General features: G+C 40.7%; 1 protein-coding gene across 1 annotated transcript in view; it reads left to right on the forward strand.

Annotated features, from left to right (window-relative positions):
• The first annotated feature begins 865 nt into the window (after positions 1 to 865).
• Positions 866 to 14,439, forward strand: part of pam (peptidylglycine alpha-amidating monooxygenase) — a 51,047-nt gene continuing 37,473 nt past the window's right edge. The window contains exons 1-4 of the mRNA XM_071538458.1: positions 866 to 927; positions 3,446 to 4,049; positions 5,324 to 5,447; positions 10,519 to 10,576. Of these exons, the coding sequence (XP_071394559.1) occupies positions 3,958 to 4,049; positions 5,324 to 5,447; positions 10,519 to 10,576 (274 nt within the window). The 5' untranslated portion in view covers positions 866 to 927; positions 3,446 to 3,957. The remainder of the gene's footprint in view (positions 928 to 3,445; positions 4,050 to 5,323; positions 5,448 to 10,518; positions 10,577 to 14,439) is intronic.

Below are 14,439 nucleotides of genomic sequence, written 5' to 3' on the forward strand. Positions count from 1 at the left end.
ATATTAGCCTATATATCGATGTCGACATGACACGAACAAAATAATGAGCCACAAGTAACTATAACGTTAGTTGGATATTTAACGTTAGGCCCTGGAGTTTGTTTACTGATTATGCGAGTCCAGCGGCAGCTAAATATGGCTATTTCCTAATATGACTTATTCTGTTTTGGTTTAGTTAGTGAGAGCTGCCTGTACTCAACAGTGGCTTACCGTTGTGAGGCAAAAGATGCAACATTAATTTAAAGCCTATGGATATGAGTGCCATGCAACAAATTTTGTTTTCAGGGTAGGGCTACCTTTGTTTTCATCAGGCTCCCCCATGCAGATCTCCCTCTGTTATTCCACCATTACAGCCTCGCCGTTAGTGTTGGTTAGCTGTTACACTGGGGAACACCCCAGTGGGTTAGGGCTATTTCATATTATAATGAACCCAGTGTTTCTGGAGGTGCAGTGTTCCCCTAATAAAACTGTCAGTGTCACAAAGCTGGCATCATATCAAAACAGAAGAAACTGGCAAGAAACTGTGATTTGTTTGGTTTTTTGATACCTGTAGGGAATCCATACATGAAAAGATGCTCAAGTCAAAACCCCTGTTTATTAGTTTTTCTGGTGCGTTATTTGTTCTCTGGTCCGTGGGAGTGTGCTCAGCCCTGTTTCCATAGTTTCCTCTGTATCCCATCTATGGGCTGTGATGTCAGCTGGCTACTCCCCCTTCACACTCCTCCTCTCCCCGTGTTATTTCCACCTCACTCTGTCACAGCCTCTCTCTCTCTCTCTCTCTCATTGGTGAGTCATCAAGGAAGCCGAACATCACAACTATCCTTTGCTCTCTCTCTCTCTCTCTCTCCCTCTCTCTCCATTATAGGCACCGATCTCAGATGAGTTAGGCCGGAGCTCCATGGTGGGGAGGAATCGAGCAAAATAAGAGTAAGGCTTCTTCTCTGGCATCAGGTGTGCTTCTCTGTGCACCAATGCATGCACTGTTTATTATGCATGTTTTGTGAAGGTAATAGTGCCATTGTAAGGAAATGATGTGTAAGCAAATAGAATCATTCAATGTTGCAGACTTAATGTGGTCTGTATGCAGTATAGGAAATTATGTTATTATATATATATAAGTAGGGCTGAACGATTTTGAAAAAATATCTAATTGCGATTATTTTGACTGATATAGCAATTGCGATATGATTTGCGATATTAGAGGGAATGATCATTTTTACATCATTCTTCTCATTTTCATTGAGAAACGTATTCAAATGATTATGGTGTGATTTTTTGCGGGGATCTGTACCAAACAAAGATGTTTTCTTAAGTCTGTAGAATATGATGTGTAGGCCAGGACATCTCTGCAGCACCACAATATTTCATTTGAAATGGTATTTTGACACATTTCACCTTTAACAAATATTGCGCCTCCTGCGATTTGAAAATTGCAGTCGGCCATATTGCGATTTCGATAAGATTTCGATGAATTGTTCAGCCCTAATGAAAAGGCTTATGTCTTTTTTGAGAGGGAGCAAATCTTTTCCCTCATGAGTAAGAGAGGACTTGGAACACTTAAAATACAATCTAAAATTAAGTGAAAAAAAAATGCAACTTTTGTTGTCAAAAGCCTTTGTAATGCTTTTAGGAAGAGACTGTCTGCCATTGTTTTAAATCTAAAATAATTTAAAAAGATTGTACAGTGAAAAACAATTGACTCATCACTGTATTTACATAAAAACTGCCAGTAAGGAATTGCCTGCATCATATCATTGGCAGTGTGTCATACATGCACACAATAGTATTGCTGAGGAGATTGTTTGACAGATTGCTTATCTTTATCTTGTTGACAAAAGGGAACTGGGGTTGCACAATGCTGATACAATTATGAAATAATGCCAGTTCAATTGTGCCGTTATTTGATCTTTAATGACAACATGCTTATAAGCTTTGGTGAATATGGAAATCTGAAAGTTTAGTCTAAAAGGTTAGGTTTGCTTTATTAAACTAGCCTATGTTAAACTGAAGCGATTACAGTCAAAACCGCATACAGAATGGAGATCTTTACATGTATTAAAGCAACATTCCACTTAGTTTTGGGGTAGATGATGAATTTTACCATTTTATTTGCCGATTGTTATTGCACACTCTGCAGTAGTAGTAGTAACAATAGCAGTTAGTGCAGGTAATTTAGTTATTAGTATTATCATTAGTATTGTTATCAGTCAGTAACTGAATAACAAGTAACTGTTATTTTATTTAAATAGCGTATAGAGGAACCTGTTTAAAAGTCAAATAGAGGCAATGCACCTTTAAAGTGTAATAGTGTGATAACGGCTGCATACTGTAATAACTAATAAAATTGCCTTCTAAATGGGTTGAAAATGTAGCACAATAAACTGCTTGTTAATGTAATAACATCACATTAATTGTCATATCTCATAAGTGTAGGAAAACTGTACCCTGAGTTATTTCATTATTAAACAATATTATTACGTCAGTTAATGTTACATACCTTATGAAGTAAAAGTTATGTAAAAATGTAATATTACATTAATGCAGGATTTTATGACTTTACTACATTTTTCAAGTTATCACATTATCAGTTTCTACTGTAAAGTTCATCAGAGGTCAGAATAACAAACACGAGCAATAATTCTGAAGAACATCGTCCATTTCACCATAGAAGAAGAATAGTCCATGGACAACACAAGTCACACTGCAGGCTTGTGATACACACACTACTCATGCAACTCTTATCAAGCCCCCCCCCCCCCCCCCTCATTGAGGCGGTCTATTGAAGCTTCCTGCACCTGCTCTTCTCTCTTCACACTGACTTCTGTTCACTGCTGCTCACTATACATCGTTTCATCATCCCCACCTCCACCCAGCATCCACCTGTAGACTCTGATTCTAGGTTTCCCTTGGGGGGGGGGTAATCCGTTGCACGAGTCGGCTGACTGAAATGATGAAACACCGCACCAACGTAGAGAGCTGGTCAGCCTCAGTTATCTGAACACGGCTTGATTTGCATCTCAGCGGGTGACAGCCTAGTCATTTATCTCCATGAACATAAGGATTACTGTACTAGTTGTGCAAAGCAACAGGAAACGCCGTCTTGTCTGTTCTGTCTTCTGCTTTTACATATGAAGTTTTGGGAGTTTGATTGTGCTCCGGAGCGTAGTATGTGCCAGATCCAGCCGGTACACATTCCGGGACCTCCCAGTTAGGAGTGGCACCTAACAGTATTCCTGCAGCCTCTAAAACATGTGTTGTAATGTGTCATAAATGTCATGTAAAAAAAACCAAATGAAGTCGTAAGACAGATAATATTAGAACTGCGATGGGCACTAGTGTTAATGAAAATGAGACTGCACTGAAAAGAGGCTTCTGCTCCACCGGGTTTCATGTCACATACTGAGACTTAACCTCTCAACACACGCGTCTGCTTTCATTTTTCCAGACTGTGACGAGACGGACATTCGTGCCCTTCTCAGGGATTGAGAGCCAGCATCGACACCGCCGACCACCTGCTCTCCTCTCCATCCTCTTCACGTCCCCCTCTCCTCCACCGAGCCGAGTGAGACCGCACGAGAAGCAAGCTTTTGAGCAGGCCCTCTCCCTCTCGCGTCTCATCTGTCTTGTCCCTCCAGTGTGGCCACTACTAAGGCGTTAAGACAGGAGAGGTGTTGACAAGCAGTGAGAGGCTAGTTCACCAGTAGCCGATGCCCCGCGAGGCATCATCTTATGGGGTTGGGAAACCAGGTCGTACAGCTACTATCCTCCGGTTTACTGGCCTCGCCTCTGCTTCTTAAACTCCCCCTGGACCTGGTTAACGCTGACCCGGGACCTGCCGCCGCCGCCGCCGCCGCCGCCTGGCTCGTCTCATAGCACAGCCTCTCCTTCACCTCAGCAGGCGGGCTAGAAGGGAACCCACACAGCAGCAGTAGAGGCGGTGTGATAACCACAGGCGACATGGGAGTCCCTCTGTGCTGCGCGGTGGTGCTAGCGTTCATCTGTCACAGCCAGAGCCTGGAGATTGAAAACTCTCTGTACAGGTTGAAAAGGTAGGATGAAGGTCTATTTTTTTGTTGTTTTGGATAGCAAGTGAAGTGGATGTTGTCGTTTGAGATAGTTGTCTGAGCGAGGTGTTTTTTTTCTGGGAGGCTCCAGGCCAGTGAAAGTGCCTCGGAAGTTTCCGAAAGAAAAACATTGCAGGTTTAAAGTCTAAATCCCATAACTTGAAGTGGTACTCATAAAGCATTATGAGGTATCATGTGCACATTATAAGCACATTGTGAGCGCATGATAATTATTATAATCAGAGCGTGATATAATAAACATAATATTCAAAAAGAGTAAATATAAATACTTAATGGATAAAAAAGTTTTGCTTCACATTTAATCATTCATAGACCAACTTGTTTCAATTTTTCTTTTTTATATATCATATAGCAAAACATATTTGCTAACATAAAATTGTATAATTTATAATTCATGGTGATAATAAGCATAAAACCATCAGATTTAAGTTCTTTGTATGTGTGTGTGTATACTGTATATATACATACACATGCATATACATTAGGGCTGAACAATTTTGAAAAAATATCTAATTGCGATTATTTTGACTGATCTTGCAATTGCGATATGATTTGCGATATTAGATGGATTGATCATATTTACATCATTCTTCTCATTAACATAAACGTATTAAAATTATTACGGTGTGATTTTTGCAGGGATCTGTACCAAACAAAGATGTTTTCTTAAGTCTGTAGAATATGATGTGTAGGCCAGGACATCTCTGCAGCACCACAATATTTCATTTAAAATGCTATTTTGACACATTTCACCTTTAACAAATATTGCACCTCCTGCGAGTTGAAAATTGCAGTAGGCCATATTGCGATTTCCATAAAATTTCGATTAATTGTTCAGCCCTAATGTGCAAAATTACATGTATATACAGTACTGTGCAAAAGTCTTAGGCACCCTAGATTTTTTATATAAATTTCTTATAAGTTTTTAGTTTATAAGTTTATTTGTTTTCTGCATTAGTGTGTCAGTAGACTGCTGTTTATTGTAAATTTTTGATATTCAGAAACTTTTCATTTCATTAGTTTTGAAAGCATCTTCGCTTTATGGATTTCTTTGACATACGCCTAAGACGTTTGCACAGTACTGTATATTTATATACACAATTCCGCATTACTGAACTGAACTGTGACTAAGCAATATGAATCCAGCAATACTGCTACTTCTACTAAATAATTAATAATAATTTAAAATCGCTAATAATTTCGTATGAACCAAATTGCTCATCCGTTCCTCTCCCAAGGTATCAGGACAGTGCCTGGTCAGATCCCAATGACTGCACGTCCAGGACGAGGCAGCCGGCGGTTGTGACCAACCCCTACAACTTCTCTGTGGACGTCCGCATGCCCGGGGTGGTGCCTAAAGGGGTGAGTGGGCTTCACTGAAACACCAAGCTGACTGTACCGTCTGCCTCCTGCACACACTCACTCTCTTTGCAGTGTTTTCCCTAGGAACGTTTTTTTTAGCGGTGGCAGGGATTCGTATGAAAGTGACACTTGTTTGTTTTTAGCAGCGGTGGCGGGGATTTGTATGAGGATGACAGTTGGTGACATAATTAAGCACGCATTTATTCCTATCCGAGACCTTTACCTTTAAAACATAAACGTGTAGTGTATAATAAAAATAATACTGTAAACACCAATTTGTTCTTAACTGGATTAAGGCTGGGTATTGGCAAGGACCTCACGATACGATACATATCACGATACACGGGTGACGATACGATTGTATCACAATACATTGCGATAAGATACATATTGCGATACATTGCAATACTCTACATAATTTTCTGAAAATTCAAAAATAGAGCTGAAAATACAACTTGCTGTGTACCACCTGGGTAGTCTAATATGTACATCACATTATATTGATAACTCAGCGGACAAATTGAGTCAAAACTATTTAATTCAAAGGGATTTGAGGGAAATTTAAGGACATTTTAAATCCGTTTAAAACGTGAATAATCTTTTTGAATGTATCGATACGAGGGGCTGGAAAATCGATACAGTATCATGGAAAAAATTATTGCAATACTCAGCTGTATCGATTTTATTGCACAGCCCTAAACTGGAGAAAGGTTAGGTAAATAGAAATATTAAGTTTGCAACTAAGAAATAAAAATGACAGCTGATGACAAAACGAATTACACATCTGTTACTGTTCAAGGCCTTAGAGGATACTTAATGAATGCTTATGTAACATGAAATCTAGCCATAAACTACCTTTTGCTTTTGCTTTGCCTGCAACTCCAGCTGATACTCGGCTCTGTGGTTGCATGTGTATCCACCACAACGGAATAGAGGAATAGAGGATGCTGAAATCAACTCTGCTTGTATGATTAACATTTCATCAAATTGTGAAATCCCACATGAGCAGTGAACAGAATTTTGACTTTAATACTAACATTAAGTTTCATATTTAAAAAATACTATACTACTATGATATCACAGCAAACAAGACAACCCATAAAACAGTGGCACAGAGCAACGGTTACTGAGATGCTTTGCTGAGTTGCTTGTGTTACCACATAGACCTAGGAAGTCATGTGGTCATATATGACCATGCCCAAATATGGACTTAAAATGAAGTGAAAATGAATGGGGTTTTCACATGATTGTCCCTCAAACTCTGACCTTTTTACCTATTTATATTTGTCTCTGTAATGGCGTTGGGTTCATTGATTTCTGTAACCGTTTTCAAGTCGAAGCCGTAATTTTGCTAACCACAAGCTAAACAGCTCAATGTATTATATAACTCAAACTATGAAATCTGACATTATATTGTTCAGTTCCCCGAATTCTGTCTTATTGAGAGTGGCCTTGTGTCCCTGTCTGCTAATGTAAAGCCTGCTGCCAGAAACTATATATATAGTAATATTTGAATATTTGGTAAAAAAAAAAGTTGTCCAGTCCTGTTTCCTACAACTGAGAACCATCTCCACAATTAAACCAGTGCTTTCACACAGTAATCTGGAGAAAGTATTCCACACCCTCATTCCACTGATCACTTTTAAAGCACGCTCGAGCTTGGCTCAAAGCTATGTAAGAGACATGCTGACCCCAGATGAGCCTGTGCACAGCCTTAGATAGACTTTAGGATCCAAAGTCTAGGCTTAAAACCAAAGGTTAACAGAATCAGTGACTTCTTTTAAATCACTTCTTAAAACCCATTTTCAGCCCTATAAACGCAAATGTCTGTCACTCACTGACTGACTGATTGAGTGACTGACTGACTGACTGACTGACTGACTGACTGACTGAGTGACTGACTGACTGACTGACTGAGTGATGAAGTTACACCACGGTCCAGCCATATACTAGGTTTTGACCTAGTCTAGTTTTTAATGAATAATGTCATTGTTACACCACAGACCTATGTACACCTCACCTCATAGCCCTTACAGCTGCTGGGTTTGATTGTTATCAGAGAGTTTTGCCTGTTTTGATTCGGCCTCTTAATGTTTTGCCATGGAGAGCATGTGCATTATTTCCTTCTTGGTGGTGGTTATGGAGCCAGGACCTCCATCGTCTGTGTGAGCGTGGCCTCGTATTGATCCTACAGTAATGCAGTCATTACTGTTGACTCACTGACGTACACCGAGCTAATTGGCTCTCCTGGGCTCTGCAGGCTCTCTCTGGCGAGGAGGAGGCCAAGCCCTGGTTGAATCCTGTCTTTCCCATCCTTTCTCTGCCTTCCCCTCTTCCTCCGCCATAAAGCCCCATGGAGCTGTTATGGCGACAAGAAGCAGCAGTTGGGCGACGCTGCTCGATGCTTGTGGTCTCTGTTATTACTGGGGAGTTGGAAAGCACTGTATGGTCCTACACACACTTATTCCTGTAGGGACATTAGGTTGTTGCAGCAGCAGCAAAACTAATAGGATTCATCAGGGAAAAAGAAAAACATAGCATAAGCACACAACTAGAACATACAAGTAAGCAATAAACGTAGTAGAAACAATAAAATAACAAAAGATAAAAGCAATAAAATAGAATATAAACATCTACTGTAAGTAAACTGTAAAAGTGGGAAGTATGGGAAAGAAATGGATTTCTAACAAGTGTGGCTTTACAGTTGTTACAGTCTCAATTGCGCAATTACTAAATATGAAACATTTGGTGTGTAAGAGAGTTCCGTGGCCCTCCCTGTTCTGGCGCCAGTGTTATACGCGAGTGCGTGTGTGTGTGTGTGCACAGTTTCATGTTACCACTTCGGCGTATGTCTGAGAGGGTCCCTGTGTGTTTTTATTAAGAGGGGGAGGGCCAACTGCTGCTATTATTATTCTCCATGCAGGTTTATGACTCATCCAGCAGTGATTCAACCGTGGTGGAGGGGTGGCTGATAGCTCTGCTGAAGGGGGATCACAGTGATGTAACATCAGGGAGGAGACAAGGCTCAGCCCTATTTAAGAGACCTAATGGTCCGCAGTGAAGCCCTGTCCCTGTCCCTGCCTGTCAACACAGTGCTTGCAGTGCCTATAGGCTTGTAATTTTGGAGGTAGCCTCAAAGCATTCATTTAATTCCTGTCTCAGTAATGCCAGGAAGGATGGGTTTTTCAGCTGGAGCAAGATAACGTGGCACTTCATGAGACAAAATAGGGGGAATTAGATGAAATAGGTACTGGTTAAGTACTGACCATCTGCTGGTGTGTGTGTGTGTGTGTGTGTGTGTGTGCGTGCCTGTGTCTGGCATTGTCTAAGCATCTAATGGCTGGCCTCATAGTTAAGGTATAGCCATAGACTGACCTAACTATAACATAACTATTACTATTTTTTTAAATTTTTTTATTGATTTTTAAATTTAACAAACACCTACACACCTCTCAACCTAAACAACAAAAGAAAAACGTACAAAACAAACAAAAAAATCCCACCCCAAACCAACAACAGACACTGTAATATGTAAAAGTTAAATTGAAAGGAAAAACAAGAAAAGAAAAAAAAATTATAAATATACATAAATTGTACAGGAATACAACAGGAAACAAGTAAATAGCACATACTTCCAGGGACAAACAAGTACGTCAAAGTCTCTGTAGGAAAGAATGCAAAGGTTTCCAGAGTCTCCAGAATTTGTCCGAGTTATGGTTGAGATCATGAGTCAATTTCTCCAGAGGGAGAAGGGCCGAACCATTACTATTCTAAATGAAACTTCCACAGAGAGAAATCTATTAGTCTCGGATGTGGCCCCTGTCTGTCATACCACCTGGAAGTTGTCGAAAATGTGCCCGGAAACGAGTGGGAACCCTGCGTCTCGGGTCTAATCCCATGCTACATCCTCACAGAAGACACAGCCCTGGTTGGTGCTCTGGAAAAGCGGGGAAAGTGTTCGACCAACTCTGATTGGGTAAAGAGAAAGCATGAATGAAACTAGAGAGAGGTGGGTGGATTTAGGTAGTCTTCCTGATTGAACTCGAGTATAAACTTCACTTGTATGGTGGGGATTTGTTACGTTTTATGCTGTAGGTAGTAGACCTACAAAGCCCAGTTGTGCTCTAGAAATCCTGTGGTGGACACCTGACTGATGGACTGATTGACTGACTGACTTACTGAATAACATGTGAATCTAATAAAATAAAACAAATTAAATATTACTCAGTCAGTAGCCTAAAGTCCTTGAGTAAACTGAAAATGTGTTATATACTTGTGGAATTATTTTTTAACTAGGCTATTGAACCTTCCAGAGTTGTTAAGAAGATACAGATATTTCTTTAGTGTTTTTTTGTTGTAGGCCTATTGTATTTCAACAGACTGGATTCTTAATTTCACACACTGATCCCAATGATGTGCCAATGTGTGGACTTGCACAATTGCGTGGAGGAGGAGTTTCAAAGTTGTTATCGTAGTCAAAATGAACACAAAATAGACACACTCATGCACTTAGGCAAGGTTGATCTAAGAATCACAAGTCATGTATTAAACAGAAAGAGGAAGGGGCCTCTTCTTGTTTTTTGTTCCAACTCCACGGTTCCTTACAGAGTCTTACAATAAATTACCTAATCGAAGGCCTTAAAAATTATTAAAACATTTTAAATCCAGTTGTTACAATTTTTATTTTTTTCACCATGTAATCACAGGTTTCTTTCCGTTGCATGTCCACTCTTACATTATTACAGAACGGGGTTATTTGTACAATATACATCCTATCTGCATTAGTAAACACAGTTGGACTTACTGTTTCTTAACAATTAATTTCCTGGTGTCCTTTTTTTATTCTGCCCTTCTACAGTTTAACAGCTTAGCTATGTTCAATCAGAATTAGGCTAGTTAATTTGGTCTGAAACCTGCAGTTACCCTGATATGTAACAGTAATGTTTGTCTAAATATTAATCTTAACAATAATTGCATTGTTAAACCTGTTCAACAATTTTTTCAGTAATTAAAGAATATTTGTTGCATTATGAAATAATGAATTTAAGTTTTGTGTTCTGTGTTGTCTCAGTCGGATTCTTATTTGTGCGTGGCGGTTCCTGTACCAACCAGCCATGATGCTTATATCGGTGAGTATATCCTCTTTCAAACATTTTTCATTAGACAGACCAAATATAGCTGCTCTAGGAAAATATTTTTTTTTCCAATTGGAGAACTTTCTCTGGACACAAACAGAAACTAATTTCTCATGTTCACACAAAGATGAATTTCTGGCATTGTTCGGGGGAGCATCGCTCTTCTCCTTTGTAGTATTTGTTTGACCAAGACACATGGAAAGTGAAATCCCACAACACCTAGATCAGTGATTCTCAACCTTTTTCATATCAAGGACCCCTAATTTAGTCCACATTAGGGGCACGGACCCCTATTTGATGAGATTTTGTCTCTCTGACCCAAATCTGAGAATATTTTTATTATCAGATATGATTTTGTCCAGAATTCCTTGACTATCTGTATTGTAGGTAGAGAGATAACACTGAAACTACGATCAAAACAGTCATTCTTCTACATTGTCTAATTGTGTTAACTTCTTGTAAATGAAATAATGTTGAAGTTTAACAATTTAGCGATTTGCTGGGGAACCCCTGGAACCGCCTCAAGGACCCCTGGTGGTCCCCGGACCCCACGTTGAGAACCACTGACCTAGATGACATATTACCAAGTCATTAGATTAGATGTCATTGCATCTAATAAAAGAACAAAGTGATTTTTTAAATAAAATTCCTTACAATGTAGATGGGGCTCTATAGAAATTTGCTGCGTTTTGCGCCGAGGAACAACATATGCAAACAACAGGCCATACAATAATCTAGCAATGATATGAAACGTATCATTTTTTAATTTATGGCAATGTGTATGGAAGGAATATTGTACAAGTACTGAAACGCAAAGAAATGTCGAATCACAACAACAATACCAAAAAACAATAATAGCAACATAAAATAAGCGCAAAATAAGCACTCTAAGCACTGCTAAGTATTCAGTGCTGTGGTGTTTTTATTTTGTCTCCCTAAGTGCTCATTGCTTCCCAGATTTATTGGCTGTCCTCAGTCCTGAATGTCTTTGTGACATTTCATCATCTGTGCACTAACAGTGATGAAATACAATGTCATTTACAATTTAGGGAGACTCTGTGCCGGATATTTGAGGCTGTCATCAAAATAAAAGCCAAAATAAAAGGAATTTTCCAAATCAAGATACAATAAAAGTTTTTTTATACACTAGATAATGAGACCAGATAGAGATTATTATTATTATTATAATATTATCATATAAATGTTTTTGAAATAAATGAAAAACTAAACCCAAGGAAGTGTTTTAATATGCACAGAGGCTGATTTAGACAAAGAATGATGTACACCCATATCTATAGTAATCAGCAGTAATGCACACTTGGGCCAATGCTAAAGAGGGAGTTACAGTGGGGCGCCAGGCGGTGTGATTCTGGTCTGGTAAATTACTTCCAAGGGATTATTTTGCCTGTGTGTTATTTATCTGCAGCATGGATAATGATTCGTCACTTATTCAGCCCAGTTTGGCTTGAAATAGAAAAATGTTCCCTCTTGTTTTGGTTATACTGCATTAATGTGTTGCCAGATAGGAAAGGAGAGCACATGTTAATTGTGTGTGTGTCTATGTCAAAGCATTGTATCTCTCTGTCCAATATACAGTAGGGTGTGTGGGCCAATATATTGGCACAGAGAAGACACCTGTGTTAAACAGTTCAAGTTAAAGTGTTTTTATTTATCAAATGCACAGTATAACACAAGGTCATTCTGAACAATGAAATTCTTAGGACAGTGTCAAGCAACAACTACGTAGTAGGCATAAAAAAGAAATATATCAAATATTAAATTGTTAAAAACAGTCACAAATACAGACAAAAATAACAAAAATATACAAAGTAGAAGAACATTAACAGCAGTTCTAGAGCTAGTAAAGACGGGCAATATGGACAGTAAGAATAGGAGTAATAAATATTATAAATATAAAGTGTAGGAGTGCCAATGGATATGTTTTTGGTGTTGTACATTTAATGAATACATACATACATTAGTGATCATGTGATCAAAGTGATCACTGAGATTAGTGTTGCTGGTTGAGAAGCCTGATGGCCTTGGGGGGAAAAAACAGTTTGTGAGTCTGGTAGTCCATGCATGGATGGCCCGGTAACCTCTACCAGACGGCAGCAGCGAGAACAGTCCATAGCCTGGGTGGCTGTAGTCTTTTACGATTTTCCGTGCTTTCCTGAGGCATCGTATATTGTATATGCTTTGCACGGAGGGGAGGTGGCAGCCAATGATGCGCTCCGCTGTCTTCACCACCCTCTGGAGGGCCTCACGATCAGCAGCGGAGCAGCTGCCGTACCAGGTAGTAATGCAACCAGTGAGAATGCTCTCAATAGTGCACCTGTAGAAATTAGTGAGAGTTTTGACAGACGTTCCAAACTTCTTGAGTCTCCTCAGGAAGTATAGGTGCTTTTGGGCAGTTTTTACTGCCGCGTCCGATTGCCTGGACCAAGAGAGGTCATCACTGATGAACACACTAGGAATTTGAAGCAGGAGACTCCACTTCACTTCAGCTCCATCGATGTGAATGGGGTCGTGACCTCCCCCCTGTCGCTTCCTGAAGTCCACGATCATTTCCTTAGTCTTGCAGACGTTGAGAGAGAGGTTGTTGTCCTGGCACCATGTTGTCAAGGCGCTGACCTCCTCTCTGTAGGCGGTCTCATCGTTGTTGGAGATGAGACCCAGGATGGTGGTGTCGTCTGCAAACTTAAAGATGGCGTTGGAGCTGCGCGTGGCCACACAGTCATGCGTGAACAGGGCGTACAGTAGGGGACTGAGTACGCAGCCCTGCGGGGGTCCGGTGCTCAGGGTCAGTACAGAGGAGGAGAGGTTACCCTTTCTCACCACCTGGGGTCAGCCCGTCAGGAAGTCCAGGATCCAGTTGCAAAGGGAGGTGTTAAGACCCAGGATCCTGAGCTTGGGAGCGAGGTTAGCGGGTGTTGAATGCCGAGCTGTAATCTATAAACAGCATCCTCACATATGTGTTACCCTTATACAGGTGGGAGAGGGCGGTGTGCACTGTCAGGGAGATGGCATCATCCGTAGATCTGTTGGGGCGGTATGCAAATTGAAGGGGGTCCAAGGTGTCAGGAAGGGAGGAGCAGATGTGGGTTCTGACTAGCTGCTCAAAGCACTTCATGATGATAGAGGTCAGTGCTACAGGGCGGTAGTCATTCAGGCAGGTGATGGAAGGTTTCTTTGGTACGGGGGACAATGGTTGTCTGTTTGAAGCAGGTGGGGACTGCAGACCGGTTCAGGGAGAGGTTGAATATAGAAGGGAATACCTCGGCTAGCTGGTCGGCGCAAGCTCTGAGGACACGGCCTGGAATGCCATCTGGCCCTGGTGACTTCCGAGGGTTAACTCTTTTAAAAGTCTGGGGTCAGAACTGTGGTAGTTAGACTCCAACTTGTCCCTGTAGGCTCTTTTGGCATCTCTGATGGCTTTCCGTAGGTCGTATCTGGACTTCCTCAAGGCCTCCAGGTCCCCCGAGCTATAGGCAGAGGACCGTGCTCTGAGTTTAGCACGAACATCACCATTAACCAAGAGCTTTTGGTTGGGGAAAGTCCTAACATTGACTCTCGGGACGACGTCATCAATGCACTTGGAGATGTAGGCTGAGACAGAGTCTGTGTATTCATCAATGTCCCCATCAGCTGCAACACAGAACATCTGCCAGTCTGTGGTTTCAAAGCAGGGTGGAATGGATTCCTCACTCACCGGTTTTTCCTGTTTTAAACGTTGTCTATAGGTTGGGAGGAGAAGAATGGAAGTGTGATCCGCCTTAGCAGGGCGGGGGAGGGGTTTATAGCTGTCCCGTAGTTGAGAATAACAAGTCGAGTCTGATCACCACGGGTAGGAAAGT

This window comes from Centroberyx affinis, unplaced genomic scaffold, assembly GCF_046629955.1.
Source record: "Centroberyx affinis isolate AG114_WGS23_722 - 3 ecotype Tasmania unplaced genomic scaffold, CSIRO-AGI_Caff_v1 ptg003278l_1, whole genome shotgun sequence".
NCBI classification, from domain to species: domain Eukaryota; kingdom Metazoa; phylum Chordata; class Actinopteri; order Beryciformes; family Berycidae; genus Centroberyx; species Centroberyx affinis.